This window comes from Neolamprologus multifasciatus, chromosome 16, assembly GCF_963576455.1.
Source record: "Neolamprologus multifasciatus chromosome 16, fNeoMul1.2, whole genome shotgun sequence".
NCBI lineage: Eukaryota > Metazoa > Chordata > Actinopteri > Cichliformes > Cichlidae > Neolamprologus > Neolamprologus multifasciatus.
This window is the reverse complement of record NC_140454.1, coordinates 31488881-31510316: the sequence shown is the minus strand read 5'-3', so window position 1 is coordinate 31510316 and position 21436 is coordinate 31488881. Positions and strand designations below refer to the sequence as shown.

At 40.7% G+C, this 21436-nt stretch overlaps 1 protein-coding gene and 1 long non-coding RNA gene across 2 annotated transcripts in view; one reads left to right on the top strand and one right to left on the bottom strand.

The window, feature by feature from the left end:
• The window catches only part of LOC146501073 (uncharacterized), a 404586-nt gene that overhangs the window by 33030 nt on the left and 350120 nt on the right, over positions 1–21436 (bottom strand). The gene's annotated exons all lie outside the window — the stretch shown is intronic.
• Positions 2776–17931, top strand: esyt3 (extended synaptotagmin-like protein 3). The gene is made up of 23 exons (XM_085135197.1): positions 2776–3631; positions 4284–4325; positions 4636–4770; positions 4883–4959; positions 5058–5127; positions 5213–5302; positions 5383–5438; positions 5549–5669; positions 5870–6046; positions 7377–7459; positions 8099–8147; positions 8285–8374; positions 8512–8574; positions 8897–8956; positions 11147–11218; positions 12424–12510; positions 12770–12919; positions 13044–13399; positions 13534–13632; positions 13726–13857; positions 14001–14106; positions 15324–15373; positions 15724–17931. The coding sequence occupies exons 1-23, from the start codon at positions 3284–3286 to the stop codon at positions 15755–15757; spliced, it is 2547 nt and encodes an 848-aa protein (XP_084991323.1). The 5' UTR covers positions 2776–3283; the 3' UTR covers positions 15758–17931.

Below are 21436 nucleotides of genomic sequence, written 5' to 3'. Positions count from 1 at the left end.
AATCCTATTTTAAACTCTACACCTTCTGTTTCTGCTTTTACCTCTTCAGTATTGTATCACTGGAGGATCTTTACCTTCCAAAGCGACTTGAGGTGACTGCTGCTGCCATGTAGTGCTATATAAATAAAACTGAATTGAATTAAACAAATTCAGCTTTAACTTGTCACATGTTGTGAGTGTAGCTGTGTATCCATCTGAATCCATGGAAAGGTTTATCACTCTGTCCTAAATCTGTCTTTAAACTTACTTTTTTGGTTTTTGGTCTTGCTTCCCTTAACTCTGTACCAAAATCCTTATTAGGACCACAGTCAGTCATAACATTTCTTCTGGACAAACATTTGAATGCTTGCCCATCCTACAAGAGGAGATGAATTGTTCTACTCAGGGGAGATTGAAAGGCCTTACATGCTAAAACTAAACTAACCTTCACACTAACCTTTAAAATTAAATCTAGTGCAAACTATGGATAGTGTAATAGATTTCACATTTCCTTACCATGATGCAAGTTGTTTTTAGTGAAATAAGGGTGGGGATGACAGCATCATCCCCACCATCCCCACATCTTTTAGTATAACATGAATTAAGTATAGAATTGCTTATAGGCTGGGTTGACAGATTTTTAATTTTGTCAAGTTGTCAGTAGCCCAAATTTCAAATAAAATAACATTTTCAGAAATTAATTTCTCATCATAATAAATGCATCTTGTAACAGTTAAAATGTAAGCCCTGTTTATCAGTAACCACTATCCACCTCTGTCAAAGAAATTTATGTAGGGTTTGACCTAATGTGTAACTCTATATCGAAATTAGACACATGAGACGAGTGAGATTTATGTTTGTTGTTTTTTAATGCTTAAACATTTTTATTTCTAATATTAAGTATTGGCAATACTGGAATATAACTTAAAACACTCTTTGAATATCAATTTTCAAACAAAGGATAACCAACTAAAATATGTCTCTGTCCTAAGATCGAGTGGAACTCAAATAGGTTTTAAACGAGCTTACTGAAAGTTCTCAGCACCTGTAACAGGCAGCGTGGAAAATAAATCCAGAACATTACTTAATATGTCTGTGAAGGTTCTCAGTCATCCAGGTCATCGTAGTCAAAGGAGCTTGCAAAGAAAAGCGTTTGGACTTCTTTAAGTTGCTTGAAGACGTTTCACCTCTCATCCGAGAAGCTTCTTCAGTTCTAATGTATACCCAGTGTTGGGAAGGTTACTTTTAAAATGTATTCCATTACAGAATACAGAATACATGCCGCAAAATGTATTCTGTAACGTATTACGTTACGTTACTCAATGAGAGTAATGTATTCTGAATACTTTGGATTACTTAATATATTATCATGCTGTTTACAACTACATGAATGTACTATTGCTGTGATTTATTACTTTTACTGAAGGTCCGCGGCTCCGAACCGTAGTAAAGGGACCTCTGGCAAATACGTCGGGTTCGTGTGGGGCTCGTAGCTGCAAACTAGCTTTACTTTGTTGTCTGGGTCAACTTTGCTAGCGAGAGACAGAGAGAGGTGTTGAACGGCTGCTCCAACAGAACTTATTGTTTTTGGAGGAAAACACGAACACGGTGTACAGTCGAGTCTTAATAGCTTACTTACAACTGGGCTCGTCAGGCACTCTTCTTGGCTGCAGTGGTTATTATTATATTTACATGCTTCCAGCTCCCGTTTTTCCTTGATGACAGCTCGTACTTTTCCTTTCTCTCCCTCCTCGCTCACAGACACATAACGTGTATGGCAGTCCATTCTCCCTGCAGCACGGACTACACTGCCTATGATGCTACATTCTTTAGAGCTATACCTGTAGCGTTCTGCCTATTAGCTTAGCACAACAACAGGCGCTCTCTCACCCAGGAAACACGCAGAGAGAGAGCGTCACCCTGTAACCATGGCAACCGTAACGCTGCCACCCGGAACAACAGAACGTAGCTGTCAAACAAAACCCAAACAGGCCTGACCCGCCACAATATGAAACAGGAAAGTACCGCCGTGTAATCCATTTATTTCAACAAAGTAACTGTATTCTACATACCACCTTTTTAACCGGTAACTGTAACGGAATACAGTTACTCATATTTTGTATTTTAAATACGTAACGGCGGTACATGTATTCCGTTACTCCCCAACACTGTGTATACCTGGCCTAGCAGGTCGTCAGATAAGTGATCATTTGTACATAGAAGCTTACAAATGGTCTGTCTGCACTGATGTTAGGTAAAACAAGCCAAACATTATTTTTTGTTAGAAATGAAGTAAGCTAACTAACACCGGGAAAGTCGAGCAGTTTCTTTCATGTGGACTTCGCTATGAGGCAAATTTCTTACCTGTCGCTTTTGAAACCCAGATTTCCCTTTTAACGGTCGTCCTACTGTTAGGTAGCAGCGCGTTAAAAATGACAGTTTGACTCTTCGGCTGTTTTCTAGGGGCCTTGTCACTCATGAGCCCTTAGAATGAGCCCCTGTCCGCTGTTATAGTGTCCCGCGGTTTGATAACCACTGAGGGAAATCACAGTTGCCATCACAGAGCTTTATTTAAATCAGCGTCTCTGGTGTAGCCTGCACCCTGGCGCTATCTGCAGCACACAGTGAGTCACTGCACTATTATATCTGGATTTCTGCTGCGCCAAAGAGTGAAAGAGTGCACGCCATTTGAAAAAGATTTTTCTTTATGTGTGTGCGCGTGCGCAAAAGCCACGCTTATGTTTTGTTTTTGTTTTTTTTCTTGTTTATTGTTAGGGTGGAGTTTTATTTTTATTTTTTTTAATTGTCAGACAGAATCATGGGTTTCAGGCTGGAAATCAAAGGGTTGATGCTAAATGTTGTCAGTGTGTCTTCAGGGGGAGAAAGTGGTGATTGGAACAGACTTCAGTGGAGATGTAGGTGAAAGGAACAGAGGTCAAATTTGGAAGAACAGATGGAAGAGGGTTTTGCTAAAAGGATGAAAATGGCTGTGGCCATCAAGTAAAGTCAAAAATCAAAAATCGAATATATGGGTCCACAGTTATTGTTAGGGTGGAGTTTGAGTTTTTTATTTTTTTAATTAAGCTGACTGTATTCCCCACCCATGGGCGCAGGTGTGTCTACCTGCCATGGGAAGTTTCGAACGCGGAAGTTTGTAGGACTGTCATGGTTGCAGGGAGAGTGCGGCGGACTGGTTTAGCTGCTCTGTAAAACGAAATACGCAAAACAGCAGCTTGTTCGGGCGCTGCGCCTACATAGGTTTTCTGAACTTCCCGACCCGAGTCGTCAGCCGTACAACGACCCAATGGCATCTCCCGGACCGGGGAGTACCAACGGCCCGGTGCAGGGAGCGGGGCTCGGGGAGAGCCCGTCGATGAGCACTGAGAATCTGAGCTCCTCGGCTGTCAATCGCATGTTAATGGAGTTTCTGATTTACTGCGGGAGAGCCGTGTTCGTCTTCTACCCCGTATACCTGACGGGTTACCTGGGCCTCAGCATTAGCTGGGTGCTGCTGTGCATGTTTGTGCTCACTTGGTGGAAGAAAAATCGCCAGTGGAAGGACGCCCGGATCGGATCGGCTATTGACTTTGTGGACAATGAAAAGCACACGATCAACACCGAGCTGAAAGGTTCCCTACAAATGGCATCTTGGGTAGGTTATGTGTAAATATGTGTACAGTAAGAAACTGTCGCTCTGCATCTGTTTTGCTTTAGAGCACTTCAGCAGCCTGGCAGCAAAGCCTTTTAGGTCAGCAGCTCTCCAGTCATCGTAGAAAAAGCTACCATGTCATTTATTTGTTTAAAACTGTAGGAAATAGTATCGTTCTCCCTTGCACTGTTTTGCATAACAAGACACACTCAGGCTGGTCCATTTTTTATTGCACCACACTCACCCAAAAGAGTGACTCATGGCACGCAACAGGGGTTAGGACAGACAATGAAAGAGGTTTCTTCTAATGTTGCAGGAGTTCAGCATGCACAGTGGCTGTGAAACCAGGTCAGAGTTTACTGATGGCTGTAGTTTGTGTCTTACAGGTTTATCTTTTTGTGTGTCCATGACCATGAAAGATGCTGATGACAGAGCCCCTGATGATAATTAAATCAAAGTCTCAGTTCATGCAAGATATATTTTAAATACAGCACACCCGAATTCTCATTTTAAAGCAGTTGGATGAGTTCATTTTAAATGAATTAGATTTGCATGACTTATTCTGCACTCTTTATATCAGCATGTTGTGCAGACAGTTTCAACGGAGATTATGTTTACAAAACCACTTCTAACTTTAATCAATTTTTTCCTAAAGGTGAATTTCACTGATGTGGAGAAGGCTCAGTGGCTTAACAAGGTATAGTACTGAAGTTCACTTACTCCACCTCATCTGAGCTTGATGAGGTATGACACCAAGTATGTGTCCCATCAGCATTCTGGGGGGTTCATTGATAAATGAGCTGAAAGCATGCTGCATGAGTGACGCTCTTTCATTTAATTACTATTAAAAAAATCGTATTAATTGGCTGTGACTTTGAAATGATAAACAAAAGTTTAATACTATACGCCTTTTCGAGTTCACCTAATTTAAAAGTATACTGTAAGTAAGATTCCATTTACTGTTTGATCAAGGTGTTTCCACATGGTGTTTTTTGTTATGTGTTCAGGTGTTGGAGCAGGCGTGGCCCTTCTTTGGGATCTACATGGAGAAGCTTTTAAGAGAAAACATCCAGAAGTCCGTCAGGACCTGCAATACTGCACTCAAAGCATTTACTTTTACCAAGATCCATTTTGGACACATGGTGAGTTGCTGTGATTTATGCACCATTCCTTTTTGTACTGCTTCAAGTCCACTTTAATATGCAATGAGTTTTGTGACTGAGTGAGTTTCTTTAAATGCTTCTTTATTTTCAGCCTCTCAAGATCACTGGAATAAGAGCGTACACACATGAAGTGGAACATAGGGAAGTGGTTCTAGACATGAACTTAAGGTCGGTCAAATACATTTTTAAAATGTAAATTCCAAGTAGTCTGCAGGATGTTTTCTCTTGCTATCATTTATGTCTGACCAGCTCAGTTCACTCTGCAGTTATGCTGGTGATGTGGACATCGACGCTCAGGTGAACTCAGCAATCACAGCTGGTGTGAAAGGACTTAAAGTGAGCATCTCATTTTTCTGTCTTCTCTCTATCCATCTGCGTCATATTCTTACTCTTCTTCTAAAACTTTCTTTAAATCTTCCAGCTCCAGGGGATGATGAGAGTTGTTTTAGAGCCTCTTATTGGTCAAGCACCTCTGGTGGGAGGAGTCACTTTTTTCTTCATTCGCCGCCCTGTAAGTGGCCACAGATTTTAATCCGTTATGTGATTAACATTGCTTAAATCTCCAATTGATCTCCAATTGATTTTTTTCAGACACTGGAAATAAACTGGACTGGCATGACGAATGTTCTGGACAGCCCTGCTTTTGGGTAAGAAAATCCCAGAGTTGCTTTTAAATTGAATCATTCTCTTGTTGTCTCTTTAGGGTCATCCAGACTTTTTGATATTTATTTGTCTCACTCCATCTTTTGCCTTACAGTTCACTGTCAGAGGACACTATCATAGACATCATCGCTTCTCTCATGGTGTTGCCCAACCGCATGTGTATTCCCCTCATAGACCAGGTCAAAATGGACCAAATGAGGTTTCCACTTCCTCGTGTATGTACCATCACATTTCCAATTCACACATTTAGCTTCACCTTATAACCAGCAGCTACTTGGATTTTTTGAGTAAGCACAGTGAATTTTAAGACAACATACGTTGTATATGTATACTTCTTGCTCTTTTAACCTATTTTTACTTGTTAATTATACAAGGATTCTATCATTAATATGAATCACGTGCTTTTTCTTCCTAGGGGGTGGTGAGGGTCCACTTGCTGGAGGCAAGAGATCTGGTGGCTAAGGATACATACATGATGGGTTTAGTGAAAGGCAAATCAGACCCCTATGCCACACTCAGAGTGGGCAACAGAAATTTTAAAAGCAAGACCATCAAAGAGAATTTGCACCCAAAATGGAATGAAGTGTATGAGGTAGGCTAACACAAACACACTTCAGTGTCACTTTTTTCACTTTGATTTCAGTAATGGGATTACTATTTGATTCTGCTGTTTTTGTCCCTCTTTTAATTCCCAGACAAACCTGATTTCAGGTCAAATCAGCTAGTTTTTAGAACAATTTCTGCACAACCGTCTCTGATCTGCCTAAACCATTTTGAACTTATATGATGAAAGCTGTGAAAGTTTTGCTTCACACATCAAATCAATTTGAACAGTATTTTTTTCAAAATTGATTTTAAAACATTTTTTAACTGCAGATATGTATCAAAAGTATTTTCTCTTCAGTTTGTGGACCCGACGCACACAAAGGTCTTTGCTGTGCTGATGTTTTATTATATATGAAGGCACGCTTGCATCAGGAGGCAGCTCCTTCCTCAGCTGCTCCACTGCACACTTACATCCCCACCATCTCCACCATCCCCAGATTTATATAGAGAGCGACAGTCGTCAGTCACAGCACGCACCTCCTCTGCCACACCTACGCAGGACAGACAAGATAACATTTTAGGCTTTTATCTTTAACAGTCTTTGTTTCAGATTGTACACAAAAAGGCTTGAAAGTGGCTCAACAGACCATTTACCCAAAAATATATATTGAAAAGTATCTGATGGTAAATGGCCTGTATTTGTATAGCGCTTTTCTAGTCCCTAAGGACCCCAAAGCACTTTACACAACCTGTCATCCACCCATTCACACACACATTCACACACTGGTGATGGCAGCTACATTGTAGCCACAGCCGCCCTGGGGTGCACTGACAGAGGCGAGGCTGCTGGACACTGGCGCCACCGGGCCCTCTGACCACCACCAGTAGGCAATGGGTGAAGTGTCTTGCCCAAGGACACAACGACCAAGACTGTCCGGGGCTCGAACCGGCAAACTTCCCATTACAAGGCGAACTCCCAACTCTTGAGCCACGATCGCCATATGCAATTTTAGCTTTGCCATATGATATGCAAAGCTAAAATCTTTCAAGAATCATTGTATATGTTCAAATTTGTAAAATTTGTACGTAACTCGGAGATGGTTGAGCAGATGGCCTGTGCAGATTTGATGCGATCATCCTAACACAGACGTTTTTCTTACACTGTAATCTCGTTTGCATCATGCTATTAAAGACAGAGATGCTTGTTTTTGCTTGTAAAAAACAAATAACTCATTATTTGAAGGCTACAATTTATTAGTATCTAGTATCCCATTATCTATAAGTAATCTACTAAAAACCTTACCCATAATATTATGAGAAATCAGACTCATTAAACTTGAAAGACATTTTGAGATATCTTTGTTTTTTTTATGCAGTTTGTTGTCCATGAAGCGCCGGGCCAAGAGCTGGAATTAGAGCTCTATGATGAGGACACAGACAAAGATGATTTTCTTGGAAGGTATTTAGCATACTTGTGCCATTTTGTGTTACCTCTGATTTCTTTGGTTCTTAGCCCTCTGCTGTAAAAGGCTGATAGGTTGTTGTTGTCATCCCGCCAGGCGGGCAAAGGGGACACTTGAGTTTGTAAATGTGATGACCAGAAAACGAGGTGACGTAGGAGCTTTAAATTGATACCATAGCTGTATGCGCTACAAGTCATAGATGAGTTTGAATCTCAGTAACCCTGACCTCAAGGTCAAGGTCAGAGGTCAAGTTTTCTGAAAATTTTGTGACCGCAATAGCTCAAGGAGAAAGTCACCTAGGAGTTTAAAATAGAAAGGTGCATCTAGTTATAGGCAGAAGGGTAGCACTGATAGACTCCAGTATTTCTACTTACCTCATCATGCTGGTCTGAGTCCTGGTGCAGAGCCACGTCTGCCTCAGTGCATTTTAAGAACCAGGCAACAGTTTGAAACTGTTGGGGTCTTTTTTATGGTCAGAAAATCGTATTGGACAGAATCTGTGGATAGCATCAATCATCTTGTATTAGTCCTTCCCAGAGTCATTTACATCAGTGGATTTGTAGCTATGAAGGTGATATAAACATGCAGTTCTGACGCATTATTGACGTTATGTTTTTATTTCACATCTGCTTTAGATATAACCTCGATTTGGGAGAAGTGAAGAGGGGAAAACAAATGGATCAGGTGAGCTCTTTTATCCTGAATATGCTCAGTAATCTCTATAACACAACATGTCTTATCAAATGCTCTTGTATGTGTTACTATTTTCTATAGTTTTGTATTTACATTAAAGCTTTTGAAACATCCCCTTATTCTCCCAGTGGTTTGCTCTGGAGGATATACAGCACGGTGAAGTTCATCTTAAGCTCCAGTGGTTTTCCCTTCAGACTGACACCAGCCTGATGAAGGAGGTACAGCAGCCCAGTGTTTCTTCAGTCTCGCTAACATCCGCGTTCATACATTTTACTTTGAACTAAAAGCTGCGGCGGGATGCGCTCAGCTGCTCCATAAATCCCATTATTTTTCCCTCTCCAACACTTTCTTCCAGTCCACCGACAACCTTGCCTGTGCTATGCTTGCAGTGTATCTGGACAATGCCACTGATCTACCAGTAAGTATCTTCTAATGCAGGGGTTGGGCAACTCCAGGCCTCGAGGGCTGGTGTCCCTGCAGGTTTTAGATGTGTCCTTGAACCAACACAGCTGATTTAAATGACTAAATTAGCTCCTCAACATGTCCTGAAGTTCTCCAGAGGCCTGGTAACAAACTAATCATGTGATTCAGGTGTGTTGACCCAAGGTGAGATCTAAAACCTGCAGGACACCGACCCTCGAGGCCTGGAATTGCCCAACCCTGTTCTAATGGGAAATATTGCTGTTGTTGTAAGGCATTGATTCAAGTGTGCTCAGCTATATTCTTCCACTTCTGTATAGAAAGATGGCCGTGAGGCTGCAGACCGTCATAAACATGGGAAGAACGCCAAAGAAGAACGGGTAAGACGAGTGTCGTTGCATAACTGATGCCAGTTAATAAAATTGGCGTCATTTCTGCATTTTCTACATTTCATTTTGCTTGTTCAAAAAAAAACAAAACACATCACATAATTTTTTTCCTTCTCAATGATAAATCGAGAAGATGTTTGCCTCAAAGTCTGTCGTTCACATACGCAGATGGTTGTTTTCTTTGACTGTCCAATAAAACTCTCGGCTTCTGTTTCATTTTAACACTGTGCAGTTGACAGCGCTTTCGTATCTTGATGTCTCATTCAGATTAGCTTTCTCTTGTAGTTCTAGGTGTGGTTGTGTCTGTGAAAGCTGGTCCTTCCAGTTTGTCTGGTGCATGCCTGTCAATTTGTATGGGTGTGTTATTGTCAGCTGGTTTCCATATCACCTGAGGCTTTCTCACACTCGCACAACTCATCAGGACTGTGCTGAGAAAAACGTGGTCATTAAACTACTACATTTTTAAACTAGTTGCAGAATGATGTTTCTAAGGTAACAATATTCACATTTTTCTTAGACTTTATGAATAAATATGAATCCCATCCATCTGATATTTTGGGCATTTATAGGAAACTGTGGGAATTATTTAAGAAAACGTTTTTACTCAGAGCTTTTAAGCTTCCACTTCGTGCAAGGTGGCATAATTTCATTGCCTCTGACTGTCCTCTGCTGGTCATAGGATGAAAAAGCAGTCAGAAGTGTGTGAAAAGTAAAGTGTGAGAGAACACTGAGTGTCTTAAGTTAAGGTTTCATTATCCTGAAATGCAAAAAATGAGGGTTGGCCATTGTAGTGTGTGTGTGTGTGTGTGTGTGTGTGTCCGTGCCTCTAATGAATCTCAGCTTACACTTCTTTTTCCCACACGTCCCGGTTTCTGTGGTGTGTTTGCATTTAATACTGGGTTGAATTCATAAGATTCCAGTCTGCTTGTTGACAAACACCCAACGTTTGTAGAACCCACAAAGAATTTCAATGACAGAAGGCAGACTGCCGCCGAGTGTCACATACTGCAGCCTGCCTGTCAGGTATGCAGTGATCCATGAGATAAACGACGTGTTTAGTGAGATTTCCTGTGGCTTCTGTCTCAGTAGAAACCGCTGAATCATGTTAAATACAGTTGAGAAGGTGATCTTCACCTTGTAGCTATTATTATCTAGATCTTATGTGGATTTTTTGTTTTGTTTTTCATCATCAATCCATCCATCTTCTTCCGCTTATACGGGGGGTCGCGGGGACAGCAGCCTAAGTAGAGAAGCCCAGACCTCCCTCTCTGGGAGGCATCCTTGTCAGATGCCCAAACCACCTCAACTGGCTCCTTTCGAGGTGGAGGAGCAGCTACTCTACTCTGAGCCCCTCCCAGATGGCTGAAGGTCTCACCCTATCTCTAAGGGAGAGGCCAGCCACCCTTCGTAGGAAGCTCATTTCTGCTGCTTGTATCTGCAATCTGTCACTACCCACAGCCTCAGGGACATAGATCGACCGGTAAATTGAGAGCTTTGCTTTTACAGACAGCTCTCTCTTCACCACAACAGCGTCCGCATCACTGCAGCCGCAACACCAATCCGCCTGTCGATCTCCCGCTCCCTACTCCCATCACTCGGGAACAAGACCCTGAGATACTTAAAGTCCACTTGGGGCAGGATCTTTTCTGTTTTTTGTTCTCTTTTTTCACAGTTTACACAATTACTTAGTTATTCTTAATATATATATATATGCTCCTTTATAGACATTTTTTGTTCACTGTGGTTTTGCAAATGGATGGCATGTGTAAATAAATCTGTAAAAAGGATGAAATCAAAGGTAAACACTGACTTAAGCTCACAAGCACAGGTTTGGCCACAGCTGAAGAATTCATACCGTATGTCTGTGAAGGTTCTCAGTCATCCAGGTCATCGTGGTCTAAGGAGCTTGGAAAGAAAAGCGTCTGGACTTCTTTAGGTTGCTTGTAGACATTTCACATTATGAACACATAAAGAAGTCCAGACGCTTTTCTTTTCAAGTTCATACTGTAATTATGACAAAATTTCACACGAAAAGATGTTGGACTGGATATAAAACTGCAACTTAACTGTTATTAGAGGTTTACAACTGCACGTTGGTCATTCTGGTATTAGTGTTGACGTAGAAGTCAGTAATTAGAAAACTGATACTCTCTCTGTCTCACTGATTTGCTTTATTTTCAGCTCACAAAGAGAGTCGCCTGCCCCAACTCCTTTGTTGAATTTTCCATTGACAAGGATGTTAAGAAAAGCAAGGTATTGCTCTCACTTAAACATGCTGATACATCATTTTCCCCTTTAAACGTTTCTGTTCTTTATATTCTTGTTCATATGTGATGAATCCAGATGGTTAGACTTGCTGATTTGCTACCGTTTATCCACTTTACAATTTTGTTTATATACATAGTTATGTTTGTGAACACTTTGTGTGATAATATTTCCCCTTTGTTCATAATGTAGCAGATTATTTTTTTAAACCAGAGAATGGTCTACATTGAGGAGCTTTATTATGAAATATGTTAGAAAGCATAGCAGGTATATTTCAACTAAATTCTGACACACACACACACACAAATCCCACTTATGACAGAAACGTGTCTGTCTGTGGATGTCTCAACAACCAAACTTAGAAAAGAAAGAAAAGAAAATAAGAAAGGAAAAAAAACAACTTATTTGTTATTTCCGTGAGAAGAAGAACAGAGATTATCTGTATTTCACTGCTCCAGATCCTACGAGTCACAGTACTGTCAACAGCATATTTTAAAAGAAAATATTAGTTGTGTAAGAAGGCATTTAATAAATTCACTTTAAGCCCAACATAATTAAACCTGAATGAAGTACTACAACATTTGGGCTTTTTTTCTTCTTTTTTTTTGGCCAAAGTTCAGGTGTTAAAACACATTTTAGTCATTTCTAGTTAAATCAGAACTTTTAGTTTTACGACTGACTTAGCATTGGGAAAAAAACTAAAGCCCCCAGCAACTCTAAGCATTATTTTCTCTAAAGTGGCCTAAAATTTTTATTTTTATTCTAGAAGCACTTTGATCTTTGATCAGTAATATATATATATATAAGGTCTGTTTTAAAAAATATTTCCATTGCAAACACGTAGCACAGTAACTGTCTTATGGTAAATGGACTGGTTCTTATATAGCGCTTTTCTACTCTTCTGAGCACTCAAAGCGCTTTACACAACTTGTGCATTCACCCATTCACACAAGCACATTTCTCTAGGTGCTTTCTAGATAACATTCACACACATTCATACTCCGATGGATGCATCGGAGAGCAATTTGGGGTTAGTATCTTGCCCAAGGATATTTGGCATGCAGACTAGGGGAAGCCAGGAATCGAACCACCAACCTTCCGATCAGTAGATGACCTGCTCTACCACCTGAGCTACAGCCACCCCACTCTTAAAATTTTTTTTTTTTTAAACTACTCGATTCACTGTTTCCCAGGTTGTGTATGCTTCCAAAGACCCGGTGTGGGAGGAGGGCTTCACCTTCTTTGTGCGTAACGTCAAAGCGCAGCAGCTCTCTATTCAGGTTTGTTTTCTCTCTCTGGCAAAAAAAGCAACAAAACTATTCTCAAATTTTTTTTATTTTATTTTTTTTTTACATTTTTTAACATTAAAGAAGTAAAGGTTTCTAATTGTATTTACCACACTCTTCAATCATTATTTTTCCACAACTACTTTATGATTCTAAAGCATATTCTGAAACTAGATTCTTTCAATCTGTCAGATCTCCTCATGAGGTTAATGTAATTTGTATTTTTCATATTTTCTTTGTTCATGTGGTTCAGGTCAAAGAGCCCGAGAAGAAGAATCCACTCGGTGTTCTCAACTTGCCCCTCAGTCGCCTCCTCAACACCTCCAACCTGACTCTAGACCAGCGCTTCCTGCTGGAGCGCTCTGGAGCAACCAGCCAGATCAAACTGAAGGCCACTCTGAGGGTGGGCATGCATACATACACACAAAGCAAATGATCTCTGTTGGTTTCCCCATTGTGTTTTTCACCTCTGTGATAAGTGATAGTTTTAGCCACAGTAGCATTGCTCATGTCTTCAACTCACACAGATTCTTAAATTGGAAGAGCCTCCACCTAAGCCTATCGTCAATCCTCCTTCAGAAGTCAAACAGCAACAGACCAAACAAGCAGGGAATACCTCAGTCTCCAATCCCTCCAACGCTCCATCCTCTTCTAACGCAGTTTCCTCCAAGGAAATTCCTGTTGTCTCTACTCCGAAACAAGTGCCATCTTCACCAAACGAAGGTTATTTAGGTCAACGCCGTGGCTCCTTCCAGGCGCCAGAAAACGGGAAGGAATCATCTTCATCAGCAAACTTGCGTCGGTTCGACTCTCACAGCCTGCTGTCGGAGAACTCCATTGCTTCATCACGATTCGACCTGTCAGATGGAGCCACCTATCCCGAGTGAGACTTTGTTCTCTGCATGTTCTGCTAATGTCGACGTCTAACCTTTCTAGAAATGTGGTGAACTGAGGCAGTTGCTGCATTTTTGAAAGAGTAGAAATAAAAGTGACCTTTGCATATTTGTTTCTCTTTAGGGCCATTAGGAATCATCAGGGTTCGTTTGGAGGGATTGAGCTGGTTATACGCTACGCAACCCTGAGACATAAGCTTGTTGTCATTGTTAACAGGTGCAGGTATGTCCCAAAAATCTGTCCTCAATAGTATTTAATTAGTAAAAAATGTAATTAAATATTCAAAACTTAAATACCTTGGCCTCTACCACACAGGAACCTATTCCCCTGCAGCGAGAATGGCACAGACTCTTACGTCCGCCTGTATCTCCTCCCCGACCAAACCTGGAAGCATCGTAAGAAGACGCATGTCAAGAAGAGGACAACTAATCCTGTCTTCAATGAAAAGTACGCTTATCTGATTCATTAACCATCGTGTACTAATTTTTTCAAACAGGAAGAATTGACAATTTATAGTGTGCAGATTGTGTATCTTTAAAGCTCAGCCATTGACATGGTTTCCTTTTTGTCCCAACCTGCTTTCATCACAGGGTTGAGTTTGACGTCTTGCTCGAGCAAGCACAAACTAGGAAGTTGGATGTGTCTGTGAAAAATAACAAGATGTTCGTTTCCAGAGAGAGAAAGGACATTGGCTCGGTGGGTAATTATGCTTATAGATCAGATGAGCTACTTATTTGGTAGTGATTCCCTGAAAATATAAATAATAAAATATGTAACTATGTACAATGAGGGGGGGGAAGCATTAGATCCCCTGCTGAATTTGTAATTTTGCTAACTTAGAAGGAAATGAACACACTCCAATATTGATGCAGAAACACAGAATATGAACCGAAAGTCCAGAAAACAAAGCATTACATCAAAGTGATAAATGATTTACATGTTGGTGGTATGTTTTGGGTCACTGTCATGTTGGAAGACCTATCCACGACCCACCTTCAGTGTTCTGTCTGAAGGAAGGAGGTTCTTTTATGGCCTTGTTCATTGACCCCTTAATGTGCTGAAATCGTCCTGTACCCTTGGCAACAACAAGGGAAAAAAGTCTCAAAGTATTACGTTTCCAGCTCCGTGCTTGACTTTCTTTGGGTCATACTCATTATTTCTGTCCTTGTAAACATGGAGGAAACTGATCCTGTAGACAGGTGTGCTTTATAAATATAATGAATTGAGATCAGTAGTATCTTGATTGATTGACTGTAATCACAGTCAATTGGTAGGAGCCAGAATTCTGGCTTGGTTTTAGTCAATCAAATTAGTTTAACTTTTATGATTTTTTTTTTCTGGATTTTTGATAAATATTATGTCTTTAAAATGAAACTACCATAAAACAAATTTGAGACTGTTCATTTCTTTGTGTGAAACTTACTTCCCTTTCTATATTTTTGTTCCTGACCTAAGCTTTAAAACTACTTGCAGCTGTCCACTGCCACTCTTGGCCACCTAGTAGATGAACCTATGGTATAAATTTGAAAGTCCTTGGTAACTTCCTTCTTGAGTTATCACATTAACAAGATTCTCAAAAAACGTTACTTTTGAAATGCACATTGAGGTTGAGGTCACTAACTCATACAAGATTTTGAGGAGATGCAGTATCAACTTGAAATTCCTACATCGCCACTGGTGTCTGTCTGACGACAAGACCCCAGGAAGCCTTTTACAGCTGTGGGGTAAAAGGTTGGTAGTGAAACTGCTTGGTGCACGGTGATTTGTCAGACAAATATGCAACCTTTCATTTTCCAAACGGGCTCATGACAGTTTTCTTTTTTATTGATCCCTTTCACGTCAAACTGACTTTGGCTGTCACTCTTTTGCAGCCTGTTCCAGATAATTAATGGCACTTTTGCTTCTGTCCACAGGTAATAATAGATCTATCAGAAATAGATCTAGTCAAAAGCATCACAGCGTGGTAAGGGGACACTTTTCTTTTTGCATGGTTTATGTGACACTAGCTACAAACAAAATGTTAGTAATTCCTGATGTGTCGCTCTGATTGCCCCTTTGCTGTGGGGCACTTTTTTCCTGTTTCTTTTTTTTCTATAACTTCCTGGACTATTGCTGCCGTTATGGAAGTTTTATAGCAATGTAGCATAAACAGTTTTTGTACAATTTCCCAGATGAGTGTAATTGTGGAGGGCATAGAGCCTATCTGCCTGATGGCAGAAGGGAATTAAAACAATAGAGGATAACCTTTGCTAATTTTTATTTTATACTTACTTTTATAATCACATAAACGTCCGATATTTCTTTTCTCTGAAGGTATGAGCTCACTCTACCCGGGCTGAAGAAGTGAGTGTAGCATGTACAACTGAGAGAAACTTCAGCTTGAAAAGCTGCTGCTGCAACCGCTGCAGAGAAAATGACAGACGTTCATACTCCTTACTCATCCGAAACACAGCAAACCAAGATTTATTTGTGTGTGTGTGTGTGTGTGTGTGTGTGTGCTTTTTTTTCTATATTTTGGTTATTTCATCTGAACCAAAGTTCATATTTAGTGTTATATTGTAAATAGATTTATTGACAGTTTTTATGTATATATATTGGGGGAAATCAGGTAAAAGCCAAATGTTTGTTACAGCAATGTAGATGAGTGAGTGCATGGTGAGGAAGGATTACACACTTTGATAACACTGAAATGCACGAAGTCCCACTAAGCAGATTTTACATCGAGGCAGCTGAGCTGTTCTGCAGCTCATTGGAAGTAAAACTGCATCCAAGAAGGGCACAAGCCAAGTTCGTTGGCCTCAGTTACTGACTCAATAGGATGTCATTCCTTTTAAAGCTAATCCTCTCAGATTATTCAAAATAACATCTCAGTACGCCGTCATTCTCTTTATGAAGGACTACAGTTCTGAGCTAAGTAGTTAATCAGAGGTTTGACATAAACACTTTAAAGAAAGGGTTTTTATTTTGTATTTATGTATTATTTAAAAAAAATCTGAATTGTAGTTGGTAAATTTGTTACAACAGGTGGCAGAATATTTTTAGTAGAACTGTCTTCAGACTACCAGAGATCTATAGTGGATAAAGACTTTGTCTTGGCTAATAGTTTGATGTTTTTCTGTTTTACATTAATTATTGAGCAGGGAAGCTGTTCCCAGTTGTTGTTTTTGAGCTGTAGCTAAAAGGGACATTCATTTTCAATTTATATTTATGCCAAATAAATCTCCTCAAACAAATACATGGTTGATTTGACATCATTTCAGTGTGAGAGTGTGATTGTGAAAAGAATAAATCTCTTCAGGCAGCTTCCCAGATGACCAGCTTGGGGGTATAGAGTCCCTATTCTCCGCCCTGAACGCAGGGAGTATGTAATCAGTCACGTTTGTTAGTCTGTTTATTAGCAGTCGAGCGTCCAGAGCTTTCCAAGATATCCTTTTCAAATTTTGTGTGATGGTAGATAATATGCATATCCAAAAATAAAGATTGTAAGTGTCATGATCTTGGGTCTGGTGAATATTCTCTATTTTGTGGTTCTCGTGGCTTAGTCTTTTGTATTTGTAGCTCCCTAAGTTAGCTTTTGTATTTTGTGATTTCTAGGCTTTAGATTTTGTTACTGTGCCTCCCTGAATTCCTTGTGTTATGCCTGGTCGTTTCCATGTTCGTGAATTTTCTTGTTTTACTTTGACAGTCCTGCGTTCGTCTATTCTGTTTCACTTTCTCCCTGTCTCATGTGTGTGATTAGTCCCAGCTGTGTTCCTGTTTCCCTCATTACCCTCTTGTGTATTTTGCCCTCTGTCTTCCTTTATCTGTTGTTGGTTTGTCTGATTGTGTCCCTCCATGTTTCCAGGTTCCAAGTATCATACAGTGTTTTGTAGTTAGTTTTTCCAGTAAAGAAAAAAAAGAACGTGCAAAATTGTGAACCGCGTTATAGCGAGGGACCACTGTATTGCTATTTTATTGCTTATTATATTCCTCGCACTGTTTGCAATTTCCATATGCTCTTATGAGTGATAGAGTACAGTACTACTTTTCAAGGCTGAGTGTATTCTAGGAAAGAGTCGCTAGGGGGCAGTGCCATCACATATACAGAGTCGGCTTGCTAATCTAAACAGGCGTTCCTGTTTAGGTGATTTGTGATCCTGTTTAGTTAAACATAACATAACATAACACCGAAGAGAAAAAGCAGTTGAAGCGTACATGCGCGTGGGTCCTATTGTTCACAGGCTTTAGGGCGAGTTAATTGGTTACCTAGCAACGGCGCTGAGTTTCTCTAAAGAGTTTATGATAACTATGAACCTTTACAGATAGTTTAACACATGTAAGTAAGTGTTAAACCAGGGTTAACACAGGTACGTTCAAAATACTACAGCTGTCTGTTTCTTCTGATACAGCATGCCCCTTCTAAACCATCTTGCACGAGGTTTTAATCATCGCTGTCAATTCACATATCAATTTGTGTTGAACAATACCTGAACAATGACTCAGCAGGCCAAAACTGAGGGAAACTGAAGTGCCTTTAAAAACAATCACTCCAACAGCGCCTTGAGGCGACTTTTGTTGTGATTTGGCGCTATATAAATAAAATTGAATTGAATTCAACACTATTGTGCACAGCTCTTTCATATTATTCATGATATGCAAGCTTTGATATATAAGTGCTTGAAAAATTATTTGAAAGGACATTAAGGTTTGTATGCAGAGAAGGTTATCGGTGGTCCACTCCCCTCCCTGGACTTAATTGCCAGCTTAAGATGTCTCTCCAGAGCCAGGGCAAGTATACAGGACCAGCTCCATCCTAACCACCACCTCTTCAACATCCCGCCTTCTGGAAAAAGGTTCAGATCCATCAGGTGCAAAAACAACAGACTAAAGAACACCTTCTTCCCGATGGCTGTCAGAACTCTTATAGACTTGTCCAACACATCCACTCTGACCCTGCTATTGATCATCCATGTGCAATATCTCAATCTTTCCATGTTCTGTGCAATATTTGTTGGGCTCATGTGCAGTATCTTTGGTATGTGCAATATTTTCCGGTCTTGTGCAGTACTTTGGTCTCAGTAGAATTACCATCCACCCTAAATGACCATAGCCCCTCCACCCTTATTTATTTATTATATTTTATAATTGCCCTTGTATGCAGACCCACAATGTTTCCTTTTCAATGTTTCTTACGCATACACCATGTATATAGTTTCACTCACATATATGTAAACATTGCTTTTTATTATTATTTTTCCCCCTTGTTGTATATTGTTTTCTCTTCTTACTTTTGCACCTTTGTGGTCCATCTACCCAATTTCACTGTGCAAGAAACTGCACAATGACAATAAAAAGCTCTAAGTCTCTAAGTATCATTTCTGACTGAAAGATATTTACTGCATTTATTAATTTTTATGCAGTATCATATAAAACCTCCAGAGGGAGGCATTGGGTGAAAAGAAATCCTACAGCTTTTCATTCTGGAGTTGTTGGAAATCTGCCTTTGTGATGCTGACTGGCTCTTGCTCTGGGAGGTTGCTGCTCTTGGGCCCATGAGCCACTTGTTGCTGTTGTGTCAGGCATTTTCTCCCAGATGAAGAACTTGGCCTCTGCTTTTCTGCTGTATCTCTTCAGCCTTGGGGCCAGATCTGTGAGCCTTTGTTTGGCAGTTTCTAGAGTCTCAGTTACCGATATCTCTTTGTACCTTTTTCATCCAGGTCACATCCTGCTGCATTTCAGTTAACCAACTATAAAATCCTTCCTGGCTTCCCTGAGTTCAGCTTCCAACTTTCTTCTCTATTAGGACCTTCCTCTAGATGCTTTTTTGATTTTATCAGTCTGGGATTGCTTTGGCAGTGCTGTACAGTATATGAGCTCAGTGGTTTCAGTAATACTGGTAGACAGGTGTTCACAGTAACCATCAGAGCATATCCTCTGATGGTTCTTTGTAAGTGAGCTGGGGGAGTTGGGTGGCATTTGAGTTGAGTTTTTTTTTTTTTTTTAATTTAACATAGTGCAAAGGTCTTGAAATGGTATTCAGCTACTCGATTCGATAATGTAATAAAAGTTCAAATAAGACTCTGATTTACAGCTCTTATTCACTGAGCTTTACTCAAGTGAGACTCTGATTTTCGCTCTGCCTCCATCGACAGACTCCATCAGAGCAGATACAACTTTGTATGTGATTCTCCTGAATTGCACAACAGGATACACACCATGTGAAAATGTAAACTTTTATTAAATTAAATTGCATCTATAAAAGTCACACATGATGTTGTTGTTCAAAATTATGTTTACAGTGCAATTCTTTTTTTTTTTAAAAGCTGAACACATTCTCCACATTCCCCTCCCCAAGTACGCCTACCTGCACTCAAGAAGTTTCAACACGGAAGGTTTGGGATTACGATGGTGGCTGAGCGAGTGCAGTAGACTGGTTTGTCTACTCTTTAAATCAAAGTAAGACACAGGAAAACTCATTTGTTCAGGCATTGATCCAAAATAGGTTTGCTGAACGTTTGGCAACTGGTCCTCACGGGGAGTACGACCCGATGGCATCCACCGGACAGTTGCCTCCAAGCAACCCAGCACAAGGAGCAAGGTCCAGGGAGAGTCCATTGATCCGCGTGAAAATGTTCAGCTCCTCAGCTATCACTCAAATATTAATTGATTTACTGATTTACTGCGGAAGAGCCATGCTCATCTTCTACCCGGTGTACCTGACAGGTTATCTGGGCCTCGGTATCAGCTGGGTACTGCTGTGCATGTTTGTGCTCAGTCAAAGGAGCTTGCAAAGAAAAGCGTCTGGACTTCTTTAAGTTGCTTGAAGACGTTTCACCTCTCATCCGAGAAGCTTCTTCAGTTCTAAGGTCTTCTCAGGCTCCCTGAGCCTGGTTCTGCCGGAGGTTTCTTCCTGTTAAAAGGGAGTTTTTCCTTCCCACTGTCGCCAAAGTGCTTGCTCATAGGGGGTCATATGATTGTTGGGCTTTTCTCTGTATCTATGAAGCGCCTTGAGGCGACATTTGTTGTGATTTGGCGCTATATAAATAAAATTTAATTGAATTGAATTGAATTGAAATGGTGGAGAGTCCCAGATATAAACCTAGTGGGAGTGTCCCCCCACAGAGGGACAAAAGGACCCCCTGATGATCCTCTAATCGCCTGAGTCAAGGTGTGGAACTGGGTGTGGGTCCCAATCAGCCAGAGTTTCAGGTGAGCTCATTGTGAAACCTGGCCCCACCGTATCATGCGAATTCCTGAGGTCAGATGGCCCAGGATGTGAGTGGGCGTTAAGGCGTCTGGGAAGGGATCTCAAAACTGGATTATAGCTGGCAGAGAGTTGGTGTCGTAAACCACCGCCTCTGTTCAAAGATGGTTGCTCACAGTGGACATAGATGGCTTCTTTCACTCCTCTTTCAAACCATCTGTCCTCTCTGTCCAAAATGTGAACATTGGCATCCTCGAAAGAGTGTCCTTTATCCTTAAGATGCAGATAGACAGCTGAGCTGGGACCCACACCCAGTTCCACACCTTGGCTCAGGTGATTAGAGGATCATCAGGGGGTCCTTTTGTCCCTCCGTGGGGGGATACTCCCACTAGGTTTATATCTGGGACTCTCCACCATTTGACCTTAGAACTGAAGAAGCTTCTCGGATGAGAGGTGAAACGTCTTCAAGCAACTTAAAGAAGTCCAGACGCTTTTCTTTGCAAGCTCCTTTGACTATGATGACCTGGATGACTGAGAACCTTCACAGACATGTTTGTGCTCACTTACTGGAAGAGAAATGGCCAGTGGAAGGACGCCTGAATTGGATCAGCTATTGAGTTAACGGACAGTGAAATAGAAGTGGTCAACACCAAGCTGAAAAGTGCTTTACAAATGGCGTCCTGGGTATGTAATGAATTAATATGTGTACAAAATGAGACAGTTGATGGGCATTTTTATTGGGGCGATCTGTGTATGCTGCTTTGCTTTAAAGCATTTCAACAACCTGGTACCAAATGTATTTAACTGACTTGTGGGAAAAAAGGAGAGGTGATAGAAAATAAG

Coding starts and splice junctions, on each gene's coding strand:
- esyt3 (XM_085135197.1), top strand. CDS start 3,284: ATGGCATCTCCCGGACCGGGGAGTACCAACGGCCCGGTGCAGGGAGCG. Junction 4,771..4,882: donor AGATCCATTTTGGACACATG/GTGAGTTGCTGT, acceptor CTTTATTTTCAG/CCTCTCAAGATCACTGGAAT. Junction 14,107..15,323: donor AGAGAAAGGACATTGGCTCG/GTGGGTAATTAT, acceptor TTCTGTCCACAG/GTAATAATAGATCTATCAGA.